This window comes from Meriones unguiculatus, assembly GCF_030254825.1.
Source record: "Meriones unguiculatus strain TT.TT164.6M chromosome X unlocalized genomic scaffold, Bangor_MerUng_6.1 ChrX_unordered_Scaffold_30, whole genome shotgun sequence".
Taxonomy (NCBI): Eukaryota; Metazoa; Chordata; class Mammalia; order Rodentia; family Muridae; genus Meriones; species Meriones unguiculatus.
In genome coordinates, this window is record NW_026843706.1 from 3,112,674 (window position 1) to 3,130,974 (window position 18,301).

The 18,301-nt window shown below is 41.5% G+C and overlaps 1 protein-coding gene across 4 annotated transcripts in view; it reads right to left on the reverse strand.

Moving 5' to 3' along the window:
• Pcyt1b (phosphate cytidylyltransferase 1B, choline) overlaps window positions 1–13,794 on the reverse strand; it is a 94,518-nt gene extending 80,724 nt beyond the window's left edge. For 2 of the 4 annotated variants that reach the window (XM_060376741.1, XM_060376739.1), the window contains exons 1-2: window positions 13,458–13,794; window positions 6,251–6,394 (exon numbers count right to left, since the gene is read on the reverse strand). In XM_060376741.1, the coding sequence (XP_060232724.1) occupies window positions 6,251–6,379 (129 nt within the window). In that variant the 5' untranslated portion in view covers window positions 6,380–6,394; window positions 13,458–13,794. The remainder of the gene's footprint in view (window positions 1–6,250; window positions 6,395–13,457) is intronic. The other 2 variants (XM_060376742.1, XM_060376740.1) reach the window with 2 other exon arrangements.
• Between the last annotated feature and the right edge of the window lie 4,507 nt (window positions 13,795–18,301).

Below are 18,301 nucleotides of genomic sequence, written 5' to 3' on the forward strand. Positions count from 1 at the left end.
GTACCTCCTATGGATCTCAAGGATGCATTCTTCTCTATCCCCCTGGACGCCTTCACCTGGACTGACCCTTAGACTCTTGTTTCTACCCAGCTTACTTGGACTGTTCTACCCCAGGGATTTTGGGAAAGCCCACATTTGTTTGGCCAGGCCCAAGCCTTTATAATACTCTCCTTATCTCTTCCTAAATCTAAACGTATATAGTAGATGACCGTCTCCTCTGCAACCCATCCCTAAGAGTTAGCCAGTTAGTTAACACCTCTGCTCTTCTAAATTTGCTATACAGTAGGGGCTATCAAGTCTCACCCTCCAAGGTCCAATTGTCCACCTCTGAGGTCACTTACCTGGGACTAACAATAACTCCAACCCACAAGGGCATCATCCTAGATAGAAAAGACCTAATACAGTCTCTGGCAGTTCCCTCCACTAAAGAAGATTTTTTATTGTTTTTGGGAATGGCTGGTTTTTTACAGGTCCTGGGTCTCCTCCTTTTCCCTTCTTGCCCACCCCTTATATGAGGAAGCCTTAGGTCCCTTGCATGAACCCCTTCTTAAGCCCATTACCAAGCTTTTTCAGAGGCTCCAACAGGCTCTTCTTGAGGCTACAGTCCTAACCCTACATCTCCCACAGTTAACCAGGTTTTTTTCTCTCTACGTAACAGAAAAAGAGGGATATGCCCTTGGAGCCCTGGGTCACCAACTGGGACCCTCCTTTGCACCTGTAGTATACCTATCAAAGAAATTAGACCTGACAATCCGGGGGTGGGCATCCTGCATTCGTGCCTTAGCAGCTGTGGAGCACGATATCCAGAGTCCAAAAAACTAACTTTTCGGTCACCTATTACTGTCTTCTCCTGTCACAATCCATCTCACCTTTTAACATATAAAGGTTTACAAACTCTGTCTTCCTCCAGGATTCTTTCCCTCCAGGTAGCATTAATAGAAGACTCTACTCTTACTTTCCAACTATGCCCACCTCTTAATATTTCAAACCTTCTTTCTTGACCTAACTCTGACCACTCCCCATCTCATTCTTGCACTGAAACTTTAGAGGAACTATTGCCCCACTCCTCACACCTACATGAGGACACATTGCCTCAGGCCATCTATACCTGGTATACAGATGGTGGCTCCTTTGTACATGAGGGAGCTCAAAAAGCAGGCTATGCCATAGTGTTGGGTACTGAGATGGTTGAGGCACAAGCCCTCCCTGCCCACACCACTAATCAACAGGCCGAACTAATAGCTCTTACCCGTGCCTTCCAATTGGCTCAGCAACAATCTCTTAATGTCTACACAGACTCTAACAATGCCTTTCATATTCTTCTCTCTCATGTCTGGAGAGAGAGTTGGTTACTTACAGCAAAGAGAGGATCGGTAACCAATGCAAGCCAAATTAAGGCCATGGTAGAAGCCTCCCATCTTCCCACAGCCATTGGAATAGTCCCCTGCGGGTTCCACTGGACAGATGATTCCATTGTTTCCAAAGGAAATAACTGGGCTGATGAGACAGCTAAGGCTGCAGCTCTTAAAGGCCTAGGCTCATCTCACCCACCACAGGACATCCTTACGCTACATCCAACATCTCCCCTGTCATCTCCTGACACTCATCATATTCCTATCTACACCAGCTCTTTCATCCTAACAGTCAAGCCTTGTCTAACTTTGTCAAGACTGACCTGCAGCCCACCCCTGAGGACCTGCCTTTCCTAAAGACTATCACCGTCTCTTGTAAAATCTTCCAGACTTCAGATCCTAACTCAGAATATTGTAATTCCCCTTTCCCTACCCACCAGGCTAGAGGCTCTCTCCCTGGGACTGACTGGTAACTTGATTTTACCCACATGCCAGCAGTCAAATGTGTCCGGTACCTCCTGGTCTTGGTAGACACATTCTCAGGATGGGTGGAGGCATTCCCCACTACTAACAAAAGAGCTCAGGCAGTTTCTGATCTCCTTCTCTGTGAAATTATCCCACGTTTTGGAATCCCTACCTCCCTCCAGTCAGACAATGGTTCTGAGTTCACTTCTTAGGTTTCCAAGACCTTATCTAAAGCCCTTAATATTCCTTGGTATTTTCATATCCAATCTCCAGACCTCAGGAAAGATAGAGTGAACTAACATATCCTTAAAATAATACTCTTGTTAAACTATTACAAGAGCTTCACCTCAATTGGGTAAAACTCCTCTCCCTGACCCTTTTCAGGCTATGAGCTCCCCCACACACACACCAAAAAAACCCCTCTGTCCATCTTGCCCTTTGAGCTCATGTGTGGACAACTGGTTCTAACTCCTGGTCTTTCAGCTAAATCCTGGTCTCTCCCTGACCACCTACTTACTCCTTTACTCTATCATCTCCCTTCTTCTCTATGGAACTTTACTGACCACTGTTTACCACAGCCACACAGTAACTCCTGTCCATCTCCTATTAACATTGGCGACCAGGTCCTTCTCTCCTATCCAGACCAACACCCTTCTTCTCTTTCTCATAAATGGCAAGGCCCTTTCAAGGTGATTCTTGTGACCCTACAGATGCTAAGCTTGAGGACTTCCCTCACTGGATTCATCTCTCTCACCTCAAGCCTTTTACCCCTCCCTTCAAGATAATGCCCTCTACCACATATCAACTCCAACAGGACCCTGCTCCCTCAAGCTCCAGAAGATACCAAGATCAACCACCTTGTCTCCAGCTCCAGAGAAATGAGGCCTTGCTTTGGAAGCTGTTTTTGACCCTACTGGATTGGATGTGGATTTTTCCACCTCTCCCTCTTGCCTGTGTCTGTCCAAGGTAATCCCTACACATGGAGATTCGGGGTTTAAGAAGCCATAACTGATAATAAACAGTCTCTCCAAATAGGTTTGGGAAATTGCTCTATGGGAGGCTGTCAGGAGCTGATTGAAATAGCCATCACCCCCTCATCTATCCCTCCTCTCTTATCTGAGAGAATTTTTATTTGCTTACTCCTTGACCAAACAAAAGATTATTGCAAAAAAAATGGCCAGACAGTTAGGGAGGCTGCCCATACTGGTCTTGCCAGATCCACGCACCAGCACAGAAGAAGACTCTCTACTTATACATCCAAGACCCTTGGGATCTAGATGGGAAACAGGCATCGTTGGAAAACTCTACCTCAGCTACACACCCGATCTACCAACAAGTACCATCCATATCCAGAGAAAATACGTCCCAATCACCCAACCCCTGGGGATGGGAGAAGTACAAAAGGTAATTAAACACTCCTCTAAGGTCATTGCCTCTCTGACATTCCCCCTCCTAGAATACAAGCCTGTCATTTTGTCTCCTACTTCAGACTCTGACCTCGGCCTACAAGCTCCTTAATGTGGCCCAATCAGGCTGTTTTAAAGCTTGTTGGCTGTGTGCCCCACCTGGGACCAACTCAGAACTACTGCTGACAGCTTCTCTGGTGACCCTGTCAAGTAACCTTACTTCACCATTCACTAACTGCCTGACTCTGATGTTGCCACAGCCCCCTACCTTTTTCATATCACCCTCTTTGGTGTGGCAAGCTGTTTCAAGGCATCTGGGACATACTCTGTAGGAATGCTAAGTTTCTTAGACAGTAATAAAACTGTAATCCTTGATACCTCATCTCAACCCCAATGCCCTACTGCTAATAATACCTCAATTCTTTTCAGTACTCAGGTCTACCATTGTCTGCCTGCTGGTTGATCAGGAGTTTGCAAGCTGGTGCTCCTCTTCCCCGAGCTGGGGTCAATAAATGAGAAAGAGCCCCTACCAGTCCTGATCATGGACTCCATAATTGCCCAGCAAGATAAGAGGGCAATTCAAATCTTGCCCTTCTTGGCTGTTGCAGGAATCACAGCAGCTGTTGAGACCAGGACAGTAGAACTAGCCAATTCACTGATTTTGTATTATCAGCTTTCTTCCCAGTTCATCCAGGACCTCCAGCAAGTGGCTTAGACAATACTAATTCTCCAAGGGCAGATCAAATCCCCGGCAGCAGTAGTAGTACCAACAAGGGGGCCTGGAGAGATGGCTCATAGTTAAGAGCACTGTCTGTTCTTTCAGAGGTCCTGAGTTCAATTCCTGACAACCACATGGTGACACACAACCATCCATAATGAGATCTGATGCCCTCTTCTGGCATGCAAGTGTACATGCAGACAGAACACTGCATAAATAATAAATAAATGTTAAAAACAAAACAAAAAACAACAACAAGGATTGGTTTCCATCACGGCTAAAGAGGATGGCCTTTGCATCTTCCTCCAAGAGGAATGCTGTTTTTATGTCAACCAGTTGGGTATAGTGAAAGACAAAATCCAACAACTCCAGACAAATCTACAAAAGCAAACGGAACAGCTCGACGCCTCTAATTCTTGGGCCTCTGAGAACCCCATATGGAAGTGGATTCTGTTCTTCCTCACCTCTTCTGCTCATTTTCTGCTTTAGCTTTTTGCACCTGCTTTATTAACTTCTTCTCCATATTCCTCCAACAAATGCAAAAATTCTCTAACCAAACCATTAATCAGTTACTCTTACAGGATTATCAACCTCTGCCCACAGAACCGGATGACAATGACCTTCCAATCAACCCTGATGGTAGGGACCAGTTATACCCTGAGAATGGCAACACCCCTAATCAGCAGGAAGTAGCTTGAAGAGCAAAAGTCACCCCATATCCTCCCCACCATCACCCCCTTCCTAGCTCCTCACTTTTTTAATAAAACACAAAGGGAGGAATGTTGGGATCCATAAGCAGGCATCTCTACAGCCAGGCCCCAAGGGACCTGACAAACGGGACATCAGGCATCTGTGAGGCCAACTGTGGACCACTTGTGCATGCGCTGGATCACCTTATAAGAGGAAACCTTTCTCTCTTTCTCTCTCTCTCCTTGCCCAAAGACGGTCTCTGTGACCAACCCCCTTCCTCTAATAAAATTTCCCACATGGAACCAGTCGTGTGGAATGATTTATGAACCTGCTGTATAACTCAACCGCACAATCCTAATACTCAGAGCACTTTACAGGAAACACAGAGGAGATGAACAAGTATGTTAACACCACAGGGGTGCAATCAGCAAAGTCCAGGTTATAGAAAATTCCAAAGAATAAGCTTTGATTCTTCTGCCAATCAATTGTAAGAAGTCCATTGTCTGCATAATGCCCACAAGATAGCAGTTAATGTAGAGTACAGTCTTAGTATTTCAAATTCAAAACACTAAAATATATAACATTTATGTGACAACTGGAAATTAGACTAATTTCTGGATGGTGTGGAGACACTGTTAATTTTTTAGGTATAACAATGGCATTGCATTTCTGTTTTCAAAACATTATTTTAGAAATATATACTGAAGTGTTTGCCCCTCTATAATGTTTGGATTAAACTCTAGATCAGTGGTTGTCAGTTGTGTTAAGTTTTGCCCTAGAAAAGTTTAGTGATGTCTAGACACATTTTTGTCAACTTGGGAGGATAGTGCTACAGGTATCTAGTGAGTGACTGTTTGGATGCTGCTAAACACCCTAGGCTGTATGGAGAAGTCATCCTCTACTACGTGCTGAAGACCTTGGGTCACACAGAGGCTTGAAGGACAGCTTGTATGAATACTGGAGAAGGCCTGGTGACCTTCCGGGCTGGGAGATTAGGAGCAGTAATAGCAACTATCTCCCTCTAGGCTCCTTATCTCTCTTTAGGCCATCTGCTGTCCCAAGGCCTTTTCTAATCACTTTCTCCTTTCTTTTGGGCCTTCTGCTTTGTCTCAGTATAGAGATGCAAAAAGAAAATCACATAGTTTCAATCTTCATTGGGTTTCTCAGCCTTGGGAGTAGAGACATCTGGCCCATTTTGTTTCAGCATTATCTTTTCTCCTGTGGGAGACAAGGGCTATGGGAAGTCAGTGACACCAGCCGTGGTCTCTTTTGATGACCATGAAAGTGAGAAACTCTCTGAATCTAAAAGTGATTCTTTGTACTCTTACCAGTCAAATCATCCAGACATTGGCCTAGCTTTTGTGGTGTGCATGTGTGTGACAATTATCCCACCCACAATGTTAATAACATAGATGTTGAGAAGGCCCTGAATGAATAGGATGGACTATGAGTTGATCGTGCCGAGGCAAGGTGGGGGGAGCACACGATCATTTTAAATGGGAATATACAGCTTTGTCTAAATGTGTATAAGTTTGAAACTTTGCTTGGTCAAAAACATTATTTTTAGAAGAAGAGAAATTCTTGGGCAGGAGAGATAACTAAGCAGTTACAAGCATTACCTGTTCTTCCGTAGGACCCTGGTTTGGTTCCCAACTCCCACATGGCAGTGTACAATTGCTTGGAACACCAGTCCCAGGAGATCCAAGGTCCTCTTCTGTCCTCTGCAGGCACCAGGCCATGGTGTACATACCTATGCGTAGTCACTCACATATACACATAAAATAAAAATAAATCTCACAAAAGAGAAATACTGGTCTCTTTGTTCTATTAGGTATCTGGCATTCAAAAGTCATATGTCCAAGCACTATTTATATATACACAAAAGTTGCTGCATACTAAGTTCCAGAATTTGTGTTCTTGAGCACATCTCTTAACCTCTGTAAGCCTCAGTTTCCTCAAAATAAAACAAAGTTAAAAATGCCTCTGAGAGGCTTGTGGTGATTAGTGATAAGCTGAGGGTTTAGCTGAGTGCCTTAAATGAATACTTTACTAGATCTTTTGTCCTTCCTGTCTGACATTTCCCTGTACAGAAATGCCAAGAGTCATTTCTTTGTTGTCTGGACCCAGTCTATTTCTTTTTCAAATAATTCCATGAAAATTACCGATGACCCTGGTATGAAATGTTGTGTTTTGAGTCTCCAGAACAGCAAGCCCTGGAAGACCCCCCGGGGAATGGAGAGATAGAAGCAAAGTAGTAACTGATAATTTTGCCTTAGAAGGGACATTTAACAATTTCAGGAGACTGTTGTGATTGTCACAACTTGGTAGAGAGGGATATTACTGGTATTTAATGGTTAGAGACCTGGGATCTTTTGAAGCATCCGCCATGCACAGGTCAGTCCCTGCAATACAGAGTTATCTAGCCTCATGTATCAGTAACAGCAATGGTGAGAAACTTCGGGTTAAGGTAACCAAAATCCGTTGATGAAGCTTTTCCTTAGTAATTAACTTTGCCTTTCTTTGTTCTTTTTACCCAATATGAGCAGGTTATTAGAGGCATGCTCAGGAGAAATCATTCAAATTGTGATTACCTTAGCTTGGTGGCCTTAAATTGTTATTCATTTCTTTATGAGAAGAAAATCTGAGTAGTGTTCTGATTTTATTACCTTTCAGTTTCAAATACCAAACCTCCAGTTTACACTGACTACCTTCTTAATAAATAGACTGACTGTAAAGTCGGGGTGTCTCTTCATTAAGTAGTGGAAACAATGTTTCTTCTCCTGACAGCTCTGTAGTCTTTGTCTTTGGCAATGGAGAGAACTGGGAATGAACATATTCATCGCCACAAGGGTTGTATTTCTTTTGCTTAAATAACCCATCTCCAAAGTGAATAAACTGGAATTAATGAAAAATTACTAAATTAATTAATTAATTAATTAATTACCCATCTCAGCCAGGTATAGTGGTGCACACTTATAATCCCAACGCTCAGGAGGCTTGCCATTGGTTCAAGGCCAACCTTGGATATAGAGCAAGTAATTGACTTTGGAAAAAGATGTAATCTCCATTTAGATGCTGACTGCCCACCAGGTCACTTTTAAATAGAAATCATTATGTATCACTTACTCTCCATCCCTGTTATAAAGTCAGGAGACTTGGAGTTGAGTCTATAATGCTATACGTTCAGAAAGAAAGAGGGCAAACATGTATTCAACTCAGAAATACTGTAACCTTAAATGTGAACTGTGTCTTTAAATATGTGTGTTTGCATCTGCTTAGTACTTACCACAAAGTATATAGTTCCTATGTATATAGTAGATCTGAGGAGTAGGAGTCAGACTATTTTGGTTGCAGTTTTGAGACAAGCTCTTGCTGTTGCTGCCCAGACTGGTCTTGAACTCCTGATGCTCCTCTAGTTTAGTTCATGGCAATATTCCTGTCTTAAGCTCCCAAGTACTGGGATTACAAGCATGCTACATCATGTTTGGCTTGAAGAGAACTTTAAACTAACACCCAAAGCAAGATTGAAATAAAAAACAGTTTCACACTTTAAGGCATTGTTGTGAAATGAAACTAAATTAATTTTATGCCATTCTGCCATTCTTCTGTATCCTATATTTTAGGGCTGACTCCAGGTTCTTCAGGAAAAAAAAAATGAGAGAAATAATAAGACTCTTTCCCCTATATAGCTCTCAGTGTCAGGAAATACAGAAAAACCCTGTTTGGTCACAAGGCTAGAACCTCCTGCTTCATGTCTATTTGCCTGATAATGGGGCCATTTCAGTGAGCAGGGAATCTTTAGGCATTTGGACTCAGCCAGGCTTGCCTTGGGGGAGCACAGTGGGTGAAGTATAGGGAAAAGTTACTGCACTCCCTCAAGTGAGCTTGTGCTCCACCTCTCCAACTCCATATTCATAGGAAGAAGTAGCAGCCAGGCAATCTTTGGCAGTGATTCTGTATCTGATAATTGAGATAAGAGGCTGTGTGACCCTTAGAACAGTCTAACATAGTGCCCAAAGGACACATGACTGTGTTGAGCTAGCTGAAGAGTGTGCAAATACACACTACTATAAAGGGTCATGTACAGGGATTACAGGAAGATGGGAGGTAAGAAGACCTAAAATGATATTTTAGAATAAGAAGTTAATAGCTTCTTTCTTTTTGTACAACTTTGGATTTTTGTTGTTGTTTTGTTTTGTGTTGTTGTGTTGTATTTTTTTTTTTTTTTTTTTTTGAGACAAAGGCTCATTATGTAGCCCTGGCTGGGCCTGGAATTCCTTATGTAGACCAGGTCGACCTTGAACTCACAGACATTTACCTGCCTCTGCCTCCCAAAATATACTGGACTTTAGGTGTTGTGCCACTACACCCGACTTTCCCTTAGGTGGCTTTAAAAAAAATTCAGTTATGTAGAAGTTCTAGATCTGGCAGACTCTAAAAAGTTTAATGGCTTCCAGATGAAACATAAATATTTAGTGCACATTAAATTGTTTCTAACAAATTTTCTTGTCTCACTTTATGGCCTGTGGGTTAGATGTTTTCTCAAGGCAAAAGAGGAAACAACAGATAATATTCTCTGAATTTACTGATAGGTTGAGGAGGTAGTTTTATAAGAGAGTAGGGATGCATGGGTAGATATGCTCAAAGTGCATTATACACCTACATGAATGTGTCCTTATGAAATCTAGTACAATGTACATGAGTATATGCCAAGGAAAGGGGAGTTAATCTTAGCAAGCTGTGGGAAAACAGCTCAGCTATGAATTTAGAAATGTAAGTGTTTGTCTAGCAAAGTAGTACAGTGTTAGACTGCTTGTGCAGTATCCTGGGTTTGATTGCCAGCATGGCAAACACACACACACACACACACTAAGGACTAAGTGCTGCTTTCTGAACAAAACATCTTGAAGTTCTTTTTCCCCTTGTTTTTTCTTGTTCTTTTTCTTTCTTTCTTTTCTTTCTTTCCTTTCCTTTCCCTTCCTTCCTTCCTTCCTTCCTTCCTTCCTTTCCTTCTTTCTTTCTTTCACAAATATAAACTGTTACTGGCCAGGAATTGGTAAGGGAACACTATATTAGCAAGTTTTGGTGTCAGCCTTTACCTCTCATTTGTTTGCTTTTCGCAGCTTGAAACATTTCTCTGTATTCTCATTTATCTAAGAATTTTTAATTTTAATTTATTATTTACAGTTTATACACTTTGTATGCCAGCTGTAGCCCCCTTCCTCTTCCCCTTCCAATCCCACCCTCCCTCCCTCATCTCCTCCGGTGCCCATCCCCAAGTCCACTGATAGGGGAGGTCCTCCTCTCCTTCCATCTGTACCTAGCCTATCAGGTCTCATCAGGACTGTCTGCATTGTCTTCCTCTGTGGTCTGGTAAGGCTGGACCCCAACCCTACCCCCAACCCCATGGGGGAGATGATCAAAGAGCCAGCCACTGAGTTCATGTCAGAGACAGTCCCTGTTCACATTACTAGGGAATCCACTTGGAGACTGAGCTGCTATGGGCTACATCTGTTCAGGGGTTCTAGGTTATCTCCATGCATGGACCTTGGTTGGAGTATCAGTCAAAACTCAAGTGACAATACATGCTGGATGTGGAAAAAGGGGAACCCTCCTCCATTGCTGGTGGGAATGCAAACTTGTACAACCACTTTGGAAATCAATCTGGAGCTTTCTCAAACAATTAGGAATAGTGCTTCCTCAAGATCCAGCCATACCACTCCTAGGCACATATTCAAAATATGTTCAAGTATACAAGAAGGACATTTGTTCAACCATGTTCATAGCAGCTTTATTTGTAATAGCCAGAATCTGGAAACAACCCAGATGTTCCTCAATTGAGGAATGGATAAAGAAATTGTGATATATTTATACACTGGAATACTACTCAGCAATTAAAAACAAGGAAATCATGAAATTTGCAGGCAAATGGTGGGAACTAGAAAAGATCATCCTGAGTGAGATATCCCAGAAGCAGAAAGACACACATGGTATATACTCACTTCTAAGCAGATATTAGCCATATACTATAAAATAATCATACTAAAATCTGTACACCTAAAGAAGCTAAGCAAGAAGGAGGACACTGGGTAAGATGTTAAATCCTCATTCAGAAAGGCAAACGGGATGGACATCAGAAGAAGGAGAAAACAGGGAACAGGACAGGAGCCTACCACAGGGGGCCTCTGAAGGACTCTACCCAGCAGGGTATCAAAGCAAATTCTGAGACTCATAGCCAAACTTTGGGCAGAGTGCAGGGAATATTATACAAGAAGGGGGAGATAGAAAGACCTGGAAGGGACAGGGGCTCCACAATGAGAGCAACAGAATCAAAATATCTGGGCCCAGGGATCTTTTCTGAGATTGATACTCCCCTTGTTTTTTAGAGACAGGGTCTTCCTGTGTAACCCTGGCTGTTTTTGACTCACTTTGTAGACCAGGCTGGCCTCAAACTCAGAGGTCCATCTGCCTCTGCTTCCCCGTGTGCTGGGATTGCAGGCATGCGCCACTGAGCCCAGCTCATCTTGGAGTTCTTTATTCTTTGTTATCATACTCCTCTTCTCCCTTTCCAAATACCCTGAAGTTAGTTCTTTTTCATAAACAGGAAGTCCTTATCCTGCCACAAAGACTGGTTACAAAAGAAGAAGCAAACATGAAGCTGTTTTCCATTTGATTCATAGATTCTGTTGGGGAAAACAGAGTCCACCTGAGCAAACTGGATCTTGAAAGACTGTCCCTCAACTAACAGGTACTTATGTAAGTCCTGTGTTGTGAGAGAGGCTATATGCTGGAGCCACACCCTCCCAGGGTTTCATGGCTTACAAAGGAAGAAGTAAGGGGCTTTGAAGTTGTTCTTGAACTAGTCAAAATGTCAGTACAAAAAGTATTTTTTACTACCAACATACTGTATGTTCCAAATGAATAGAGCAAAATCAGTAGTGTAAAATGATTTACATAGAATCTAGAAACAGCAAAAGGGTTACTAGAAATAAGTAGGCTAACCACATTATTCTCTACAAGGGCACCTTAGGGGATCTCTATTTTAATAAATAAATAAAAATGATGTGTAATTATCCTATCAATTCCTTGCAACTAAGTGAGTGCTTCTGGAGCTATTTGATGGTGCATAAAAATCTTTGGTCTCTGAAGTGCATTTAACAATCTCCTTGACTCTTATCTATATTATTAATTTGCAGATCAAAGTTAACTTGGCACTATGCAAATGAGGAGACTTCAAATGAATGATAGTTTAATGTAAGTTTTAAGTTCCATATTATGTGTAACAGAACTGCAACATATTTTCAGAACATGGGTCACCATATCTAAAAGAAGCACAGAGTTTAAAGCCTTACTATTTAATAGAATTTTCTCTGCTTGTGGAATGTTCTATAATTGCATTGTTCAAATAAAGATAGTCTCATGAGCTATATGTAGCTACTGAGCACTTGAGATGAGGCTAGTGCAGCTGAGGAATTGAATTTTAGTTTATATTTAATTTTAATTAACTTAAATTTAAGTAGCTTGAGCTGGAGAGATGGCTTAGAGATTAAGAGCCAGCACATATTGCTCTTTCAGAAGACCTTAGTTCAGTTCCTAGCACCTATATGGTGGCACACAACCATCTTATATCTTCAATTCCACGGGAGCTGATGCCTCTTTTGACCTCTGTGGCCTCCTGCATGCATGTGCTGCACATATATACACTCAAGCACACACACAAGTGCATAAAATTAAAATAAATAAATTTAAATAGCTATGTAAAGCTAGTAGCTGGCTTCCTCGTTTTGTATGATAGTTTTTGTTTTTGTTTTTGTTTTTGACACAGGGTTTCTCCATGCAGCTCTGACTGTGCTGGAACTCGCTCTGTAAACCAGGCTGGCCTCGAATTCAAACTCAAACACCTGTCTCTGCCTACCAAGTCCTGGGATTAAAGGTTTGCACCACCACCACCTTGTATTTAAATTTTTTAAAATAGAAATTGGATCCTAGGATCCATTTCTCCCTTTAATATCTTGGACAATTTACTTAACTTTTAAGAAGCTTTTTTTTTTTCTTACAAGTGAGGAAATAAAGAATACATACCCCAGAAACTGGGGAAGAGCATCTGTGGTGAGGTATACCTATAGTCCCAGCCCTTGGACGACAATCATGGAGATTATGAATTTGAGACCAGCCTGAGTTACATAGTGAAATTAAGTCCAACTTGAGCTATTAGTAAGACTTTGCATCAAAAAACGATTAAGATTTTAAGACATTTCCACTAGAAAAATTTATCACCTTAAGGGGTAATGAACATTTTGTTCAACTGTTTTTTCAGTATCCCCAGGCTCTCTATGCATCCTTTTTTTTTTCTGATTTGGCTTTTTAATCTGCATTTTGGATTTAAATTTAGAGATTGAACCCAGAGCCTCATGTACACTCAGCTACAAGCCCAGTCCCCAAATTTTATTTTTATTTTTTTATGAGATTTTTACTATGTAACTCAGGCTGACCTTGAACCCATAATCCTTCTGCCTCAGTCTCCTGAGTGCTGGGATTAACAGCATACGCCACCACCATAACAATCTCACTGACTATTTCTAGAAAACGAGTTTTTTTTCCTGTTGTCTAAATATATCCAGGGATCTTACAAAAGTTATAAGAGGAAAGAGAAAGTAACATTAAGCCACATTTTGTTTCTCCTTTAAAAAAATTACCTCAAGATGGAGAAGCTATTACCTTCCTTTTCAGTATGAATGTAACATAAGGTCTGCCACACTCATGTTTATTTTTCAACCAATTTTGATATTTAAAAAGGAAAAGCAAAGAAGAAAGCATTGCCATTACCTTGCGTGAGAACTTGGGAGTGCAGTTGTCCTTGTCCATGGCACATTTCTGATGTCCCACTATGTTCATTCCCAACTTTCTTCCGTCTCTATGGTCTTCTCCTCCTCAAGTTCTTTTTAGTCTCAGGGAGAAATTTTTGTGGCTCTAGACCTATAGGAGACACTTGGCTAAAAGGTCAAGACAGCTTGATAAGCCCAGTGCTGACAGATAAGCTCCAAGGACTAGGAGTGTCTTGTTTATTAGATAAGCAGAGATTCAAGTTATCCAGTGCCTTTGCAAATAAGATTTGCCACAAGAGTCCTCTTGTCCCCTCTGGGCTGTTGTTCATTGACAATTGCTGTGCTCTGAACTGGCGTTCAGATGGCTGTTGTGTGGGGACAGGCAGGTTGTGGTGAAAGCTGAAGTTGTGAAAAAGGCCATTGTTTGATCTACCCTGTCCCTCCCTGGAGCTATGGCAACAAATTCTGTTGGTGAATTAACTATGTCATTGTGTGCTGGCTCAACTGATTATGCTCCTGGAATGACAAACATTTTCTTTCTTTTTCCACTCCAAAGATTAAAATGTGCCCAAAACGTTGAAGTGTTGATATACAACTCAGCAAGAACTTCCTTTAAATAGGAAAATAAAAGTCGAAAAATGAATCATTTAAATATACTTTAATTGACTCTAATAAGCATTTTATTCTTTGTAAGGAATGATCCTCTTAGCAGCATCTAAGTAAGCACTGTTAATAAATTTATGAATTTTAGTAATGTGAAGTCTTCCTAATTTGTGTTAAGGTAATGCCCCACCCCATCCCCCATACACTCAGTGCATGGAAAGAACTCTAAAGATACGTGTGCTTGGTTCAGTTGGAGAAAAGTGTTCTGTTAAGATATGGTTGTACCAAAGTATTTTGGGAATTTTGGCTGCTAACTCATACCTCTTTCAATTCAGGATGAAAACAGTTATTCTGAGTCAGCATCAGCCAAAGTAATGATGTCCTCAGTTCCATCCCAGCAGGAAAGCTCTTAGTAGCTGTCCCTATAGTCTCACTTCCGGAACAGTACTCCTGCTGGATCTCATTTTCAGAATAGTACTCCTGTTGGATCTGTTAAAAGATCCCTTTTAGCCTTTCTGTCTATGAGTTTATCCTGTACCCTCCCTGGGTATCATGCTAGTTGCGTTCTGTCAGGACATATCTCCACCACTTCCTTAGTGTAATAGAGTGCCAACTTGGTCACTGGATTAGAACTGACACAAAGATTTAGAAGGCAAGACTGACACAAGAAACATTGTCATACAAAGCAGCTGCCAGCTTATCTTTGCTCTTTTGGCCCGATCTCCTTTCTAACTGTTCTCTCTCCTCTCTAGGGTTTCTAGGGTTTCTCTGTAGCCTTAGCTGCCCTGGGCTCAATTTGTAGACCAGGCTGGCCTTGAACTCACAGAGATCTGCCTGAATCTGCCTCCTGGGTGCTGGGATTAAAGGTGTGTGACACCAACACCGCTCCAACCGTTGACTCTTTTTTTTTTTTTTTAAAGAGTTATTTTGTAATAGCCAGAAGCTGGAAACAATCCAGATGCCCCTCAACTGAAGAATGGATACAGAAATTGTGGTATATCTATACAATAGAATATTACTCTGCAATGAAAAACAAGGAAATCATGAAATTTGCGGGTAAATGGTGGGAACTGGAAAGAATCATCCTGAGTGAGCTGTCCCAGAAGCAGAAAGACACACATGGTATATACTCACTCATATAGACATATAATATAGGCTAAACCTACTAAAATCTGTACACCTAAAGAAACTAATCAAGAGGGAGGACTCTGACTAAAATGCTCAATCCCCATCCTGAAAGGCAAAGAGGATGGACATCAGAAGAAGAAAACAAGAAACATGTTAGGAACGTGCCACAGAGGGTCTCTGAAAGGCTCTGCCCTGCAGACTATCAATGCAGATGCTGAGACTTATGGCCAACTGTTGGAAAGAGTGCATGGAATCTTATGAAAGAAGTGGGAAATAGTAAGATCTGGAGAGGACAAGAGCTCCACAAGGAGAGGAACAGAACCAGAAAATTTGAACACAGGGGTCTTTCCAGAGACTCATACTCTAACCAAGTACCATGCATGGAGATAATCTAGAACCCCTGCACAGATGTAGCCCATGGCAGTTCAGTGTCCAAGTGGGTTATATAGTAATGGGAAGAGAGACTGCCTCTGACATAATTGACCTGCTCTTTGATCACCTTCCCCTGAGGGGGAGCAGCCTTACCAGGCCACAGAAGATGACAATGCAGCCACTCCTGATGAGATCTGATAGACTAAAATCAGAAGGAAGGAGAGGGGGACCTCCCCTGTCAGTGGATTTGGGGAGGGGCATGTGTGAAGAAGGGGGAGGGAAGGTGGTATTAGGAGGGGAGGAAAGAGGGGTTTATGGGGGGGATACAAAGTGAATAAAGTGTAATTAATAAAAGTTTTAAAGAAAGTTATTTATTTATTATTTATACAGTATTCGAGCCAGAAGAGGGCACCAGATCTCATTATAGATGGTTGTGAGCCACCATGTAGTTGCTGGGAATTGAACTCAGGACCTTTGAAAGGACAGTCAGTGCTCTTAACCTCTGAGCCATCTCTCCAGCCCCAACTGTTGACTCTTGATCAATAGCAACTCCAGGTCCACACACATTTAGGAACACCTTCCTACAGTTGTTATGATCTACTTTTCCCATCTCTGCCACAGCTGGATGTGCTGGGCTCTCTTAGACTAATGATGGTTAGCTTCTTTCATCCTCCTTTGCCCTCCTAGGCTTCTACTCACTGCCCTTCTCTCAATGATGTTAGGACTAGTTTCTATGATACATCATTTTCGCCACAGCACATAATGCTTTCCTGACTGAAGTCAGCCTGATTTACTTTTTGCCAAGTAATTTGAGGACTGTTAAGAGAGAATCTTCAGTGTGACAGAGTTTAGAGGACAATAGGGAGAATGCTCATAGAACTTGGCTCTAAAATCATTGGAGGAGTTGAAGAAAATAGATGTAAGTCCCTTGCTCTGGGTCAAGCAGCCCTATCTGCTGAGCCTCATGCATTTTCTCAGTCTGCAGGGAGACTCTGTAGCCACTGAACCGCCATCTTTTTCTAACTCAGAAAAGATGGAATTAGTATGTCAAAGTATGTCTGTGCCATCATAAGAGATACATACCTGAATGTAAGGGATAAGTATCTTCTGTTAGGCTGGGAGGTTCCTAAGGAGAGATGATGAACTAGGCCTCAATTTCAAAGCTGGTAAATTGTCTTCTTTTAGTATTAAGTCAGTAGTTTGCCTTCTTAGTACCTTACTAGTGGGCAAAGGACACTCTGAATTATGGCTATGGATCTCACGTTGAAGGGGCTTTTTTTGACTTTCATTTTCTGAGACATCCATGGGTCAAGAGAATGGAGTATACATCTGGAGACCCCTTCCCCTTCTATAATCCTCTTGTATTATCTTCCTATGTGTCCTAAAGTTCTTCACGGGAATTCTTAGCCTTTTCCTTAGGGTCACCCCAGGTAAAACCCCACTGCTGCAGAATGGCACATCTCTAGACACAAGGGGGGAGATGAACAAAGACCTTGGGCAGGAAGTCCAAATAAAACAAGGAGCTGGTCTAGTTCCATCCTATGGTATAGACAGAGAAGCAGCTTTGGCTTTTCTTCGCACCTTTCCAACAAGCCATTTGGCCTTGTAGGTTATTTATAAGATGAATTTGTCAAATTATGATAATGGTTGTGCATAATAATGTATACATATACATATATATTAACTTCTAGCTTTTAAGTACATGATCTTCCATTTTATGCTCTTGCTCTGACCCCACAAATTTTAGAGACAGGCCTGGCTAGAAGTATTCTAAATCTTTGTGGAAATGAATGAGTTGGCATTTTCTTATTTTAAATAGCTAATTATAGGCAGTCTGTCAACTTCATCACCTCTGAATATATGAATAATACTATTTTCCAAATCTAAGTAATCAAGAGCTAGACTCTGTACCAAAATACAATAATTTACTCTATATCTGGGATAGTTTTTGGCATGTAGTAGTTGTTTACTTATTTATTGTAGTGAGAGGAAATCTGTTCCAGGGAAAGCTATCAGTGAGCCATACCCTCAGCTCCATAATAGTGTCTTTAAAATTATTATAAAATAAATAAGAGTCTTGCAGCATTTTGTAAACTGACCTTCATCATTTTCCATGTGTTTGGCAGCTAATAAGGCTGTAGAAAATTGTTTGTGACTTCTCCTCAGGCTATTTAGGGGATCTTGGTTCTTAGAAAAAGCAAGGTGAAAAAATGAAGAAAGGGAGCCTGCTAGGTCTTGGGGGCAAGTAGTTACCTATGAATCCTTAACTTTTTCATCCCCTGATATTCTCGAATTAGCTATTAATACTTATTAAGTAGAACACCAAATATATATCATGTGTTTCTGTAGTCTGAACTAGAACCAGTGTCCATCCACTTAATGTCAAGATCAGTACAAGTTCATGAGTACAGTGTATTTGTTTACATTGGATTTTCTTAATGTCAGTTTTTAAAAACAAATTAAGATTTATTTATTCTATGTGTAGGAGTATTTTGCCTACACATATAATATCTTAAGCAATAGTGACTAGGAACTTTCTAAGTAACAATAATGTAATGGGTACAAAGCATGCATCTGGGAAGCTCAGAAGACACCACCAATACCCATACCATATCTGGTGCAGATCTGTGTAGGCCCTGAGCATGCTGCCTCAATCTCTGTGAGTTCATATGTGTTGGCTATGTTGTTTTAGAGGCTCTTGTTTTCTTTGTGTCTTTTATCTCTTATAGCTCTTACACTGTT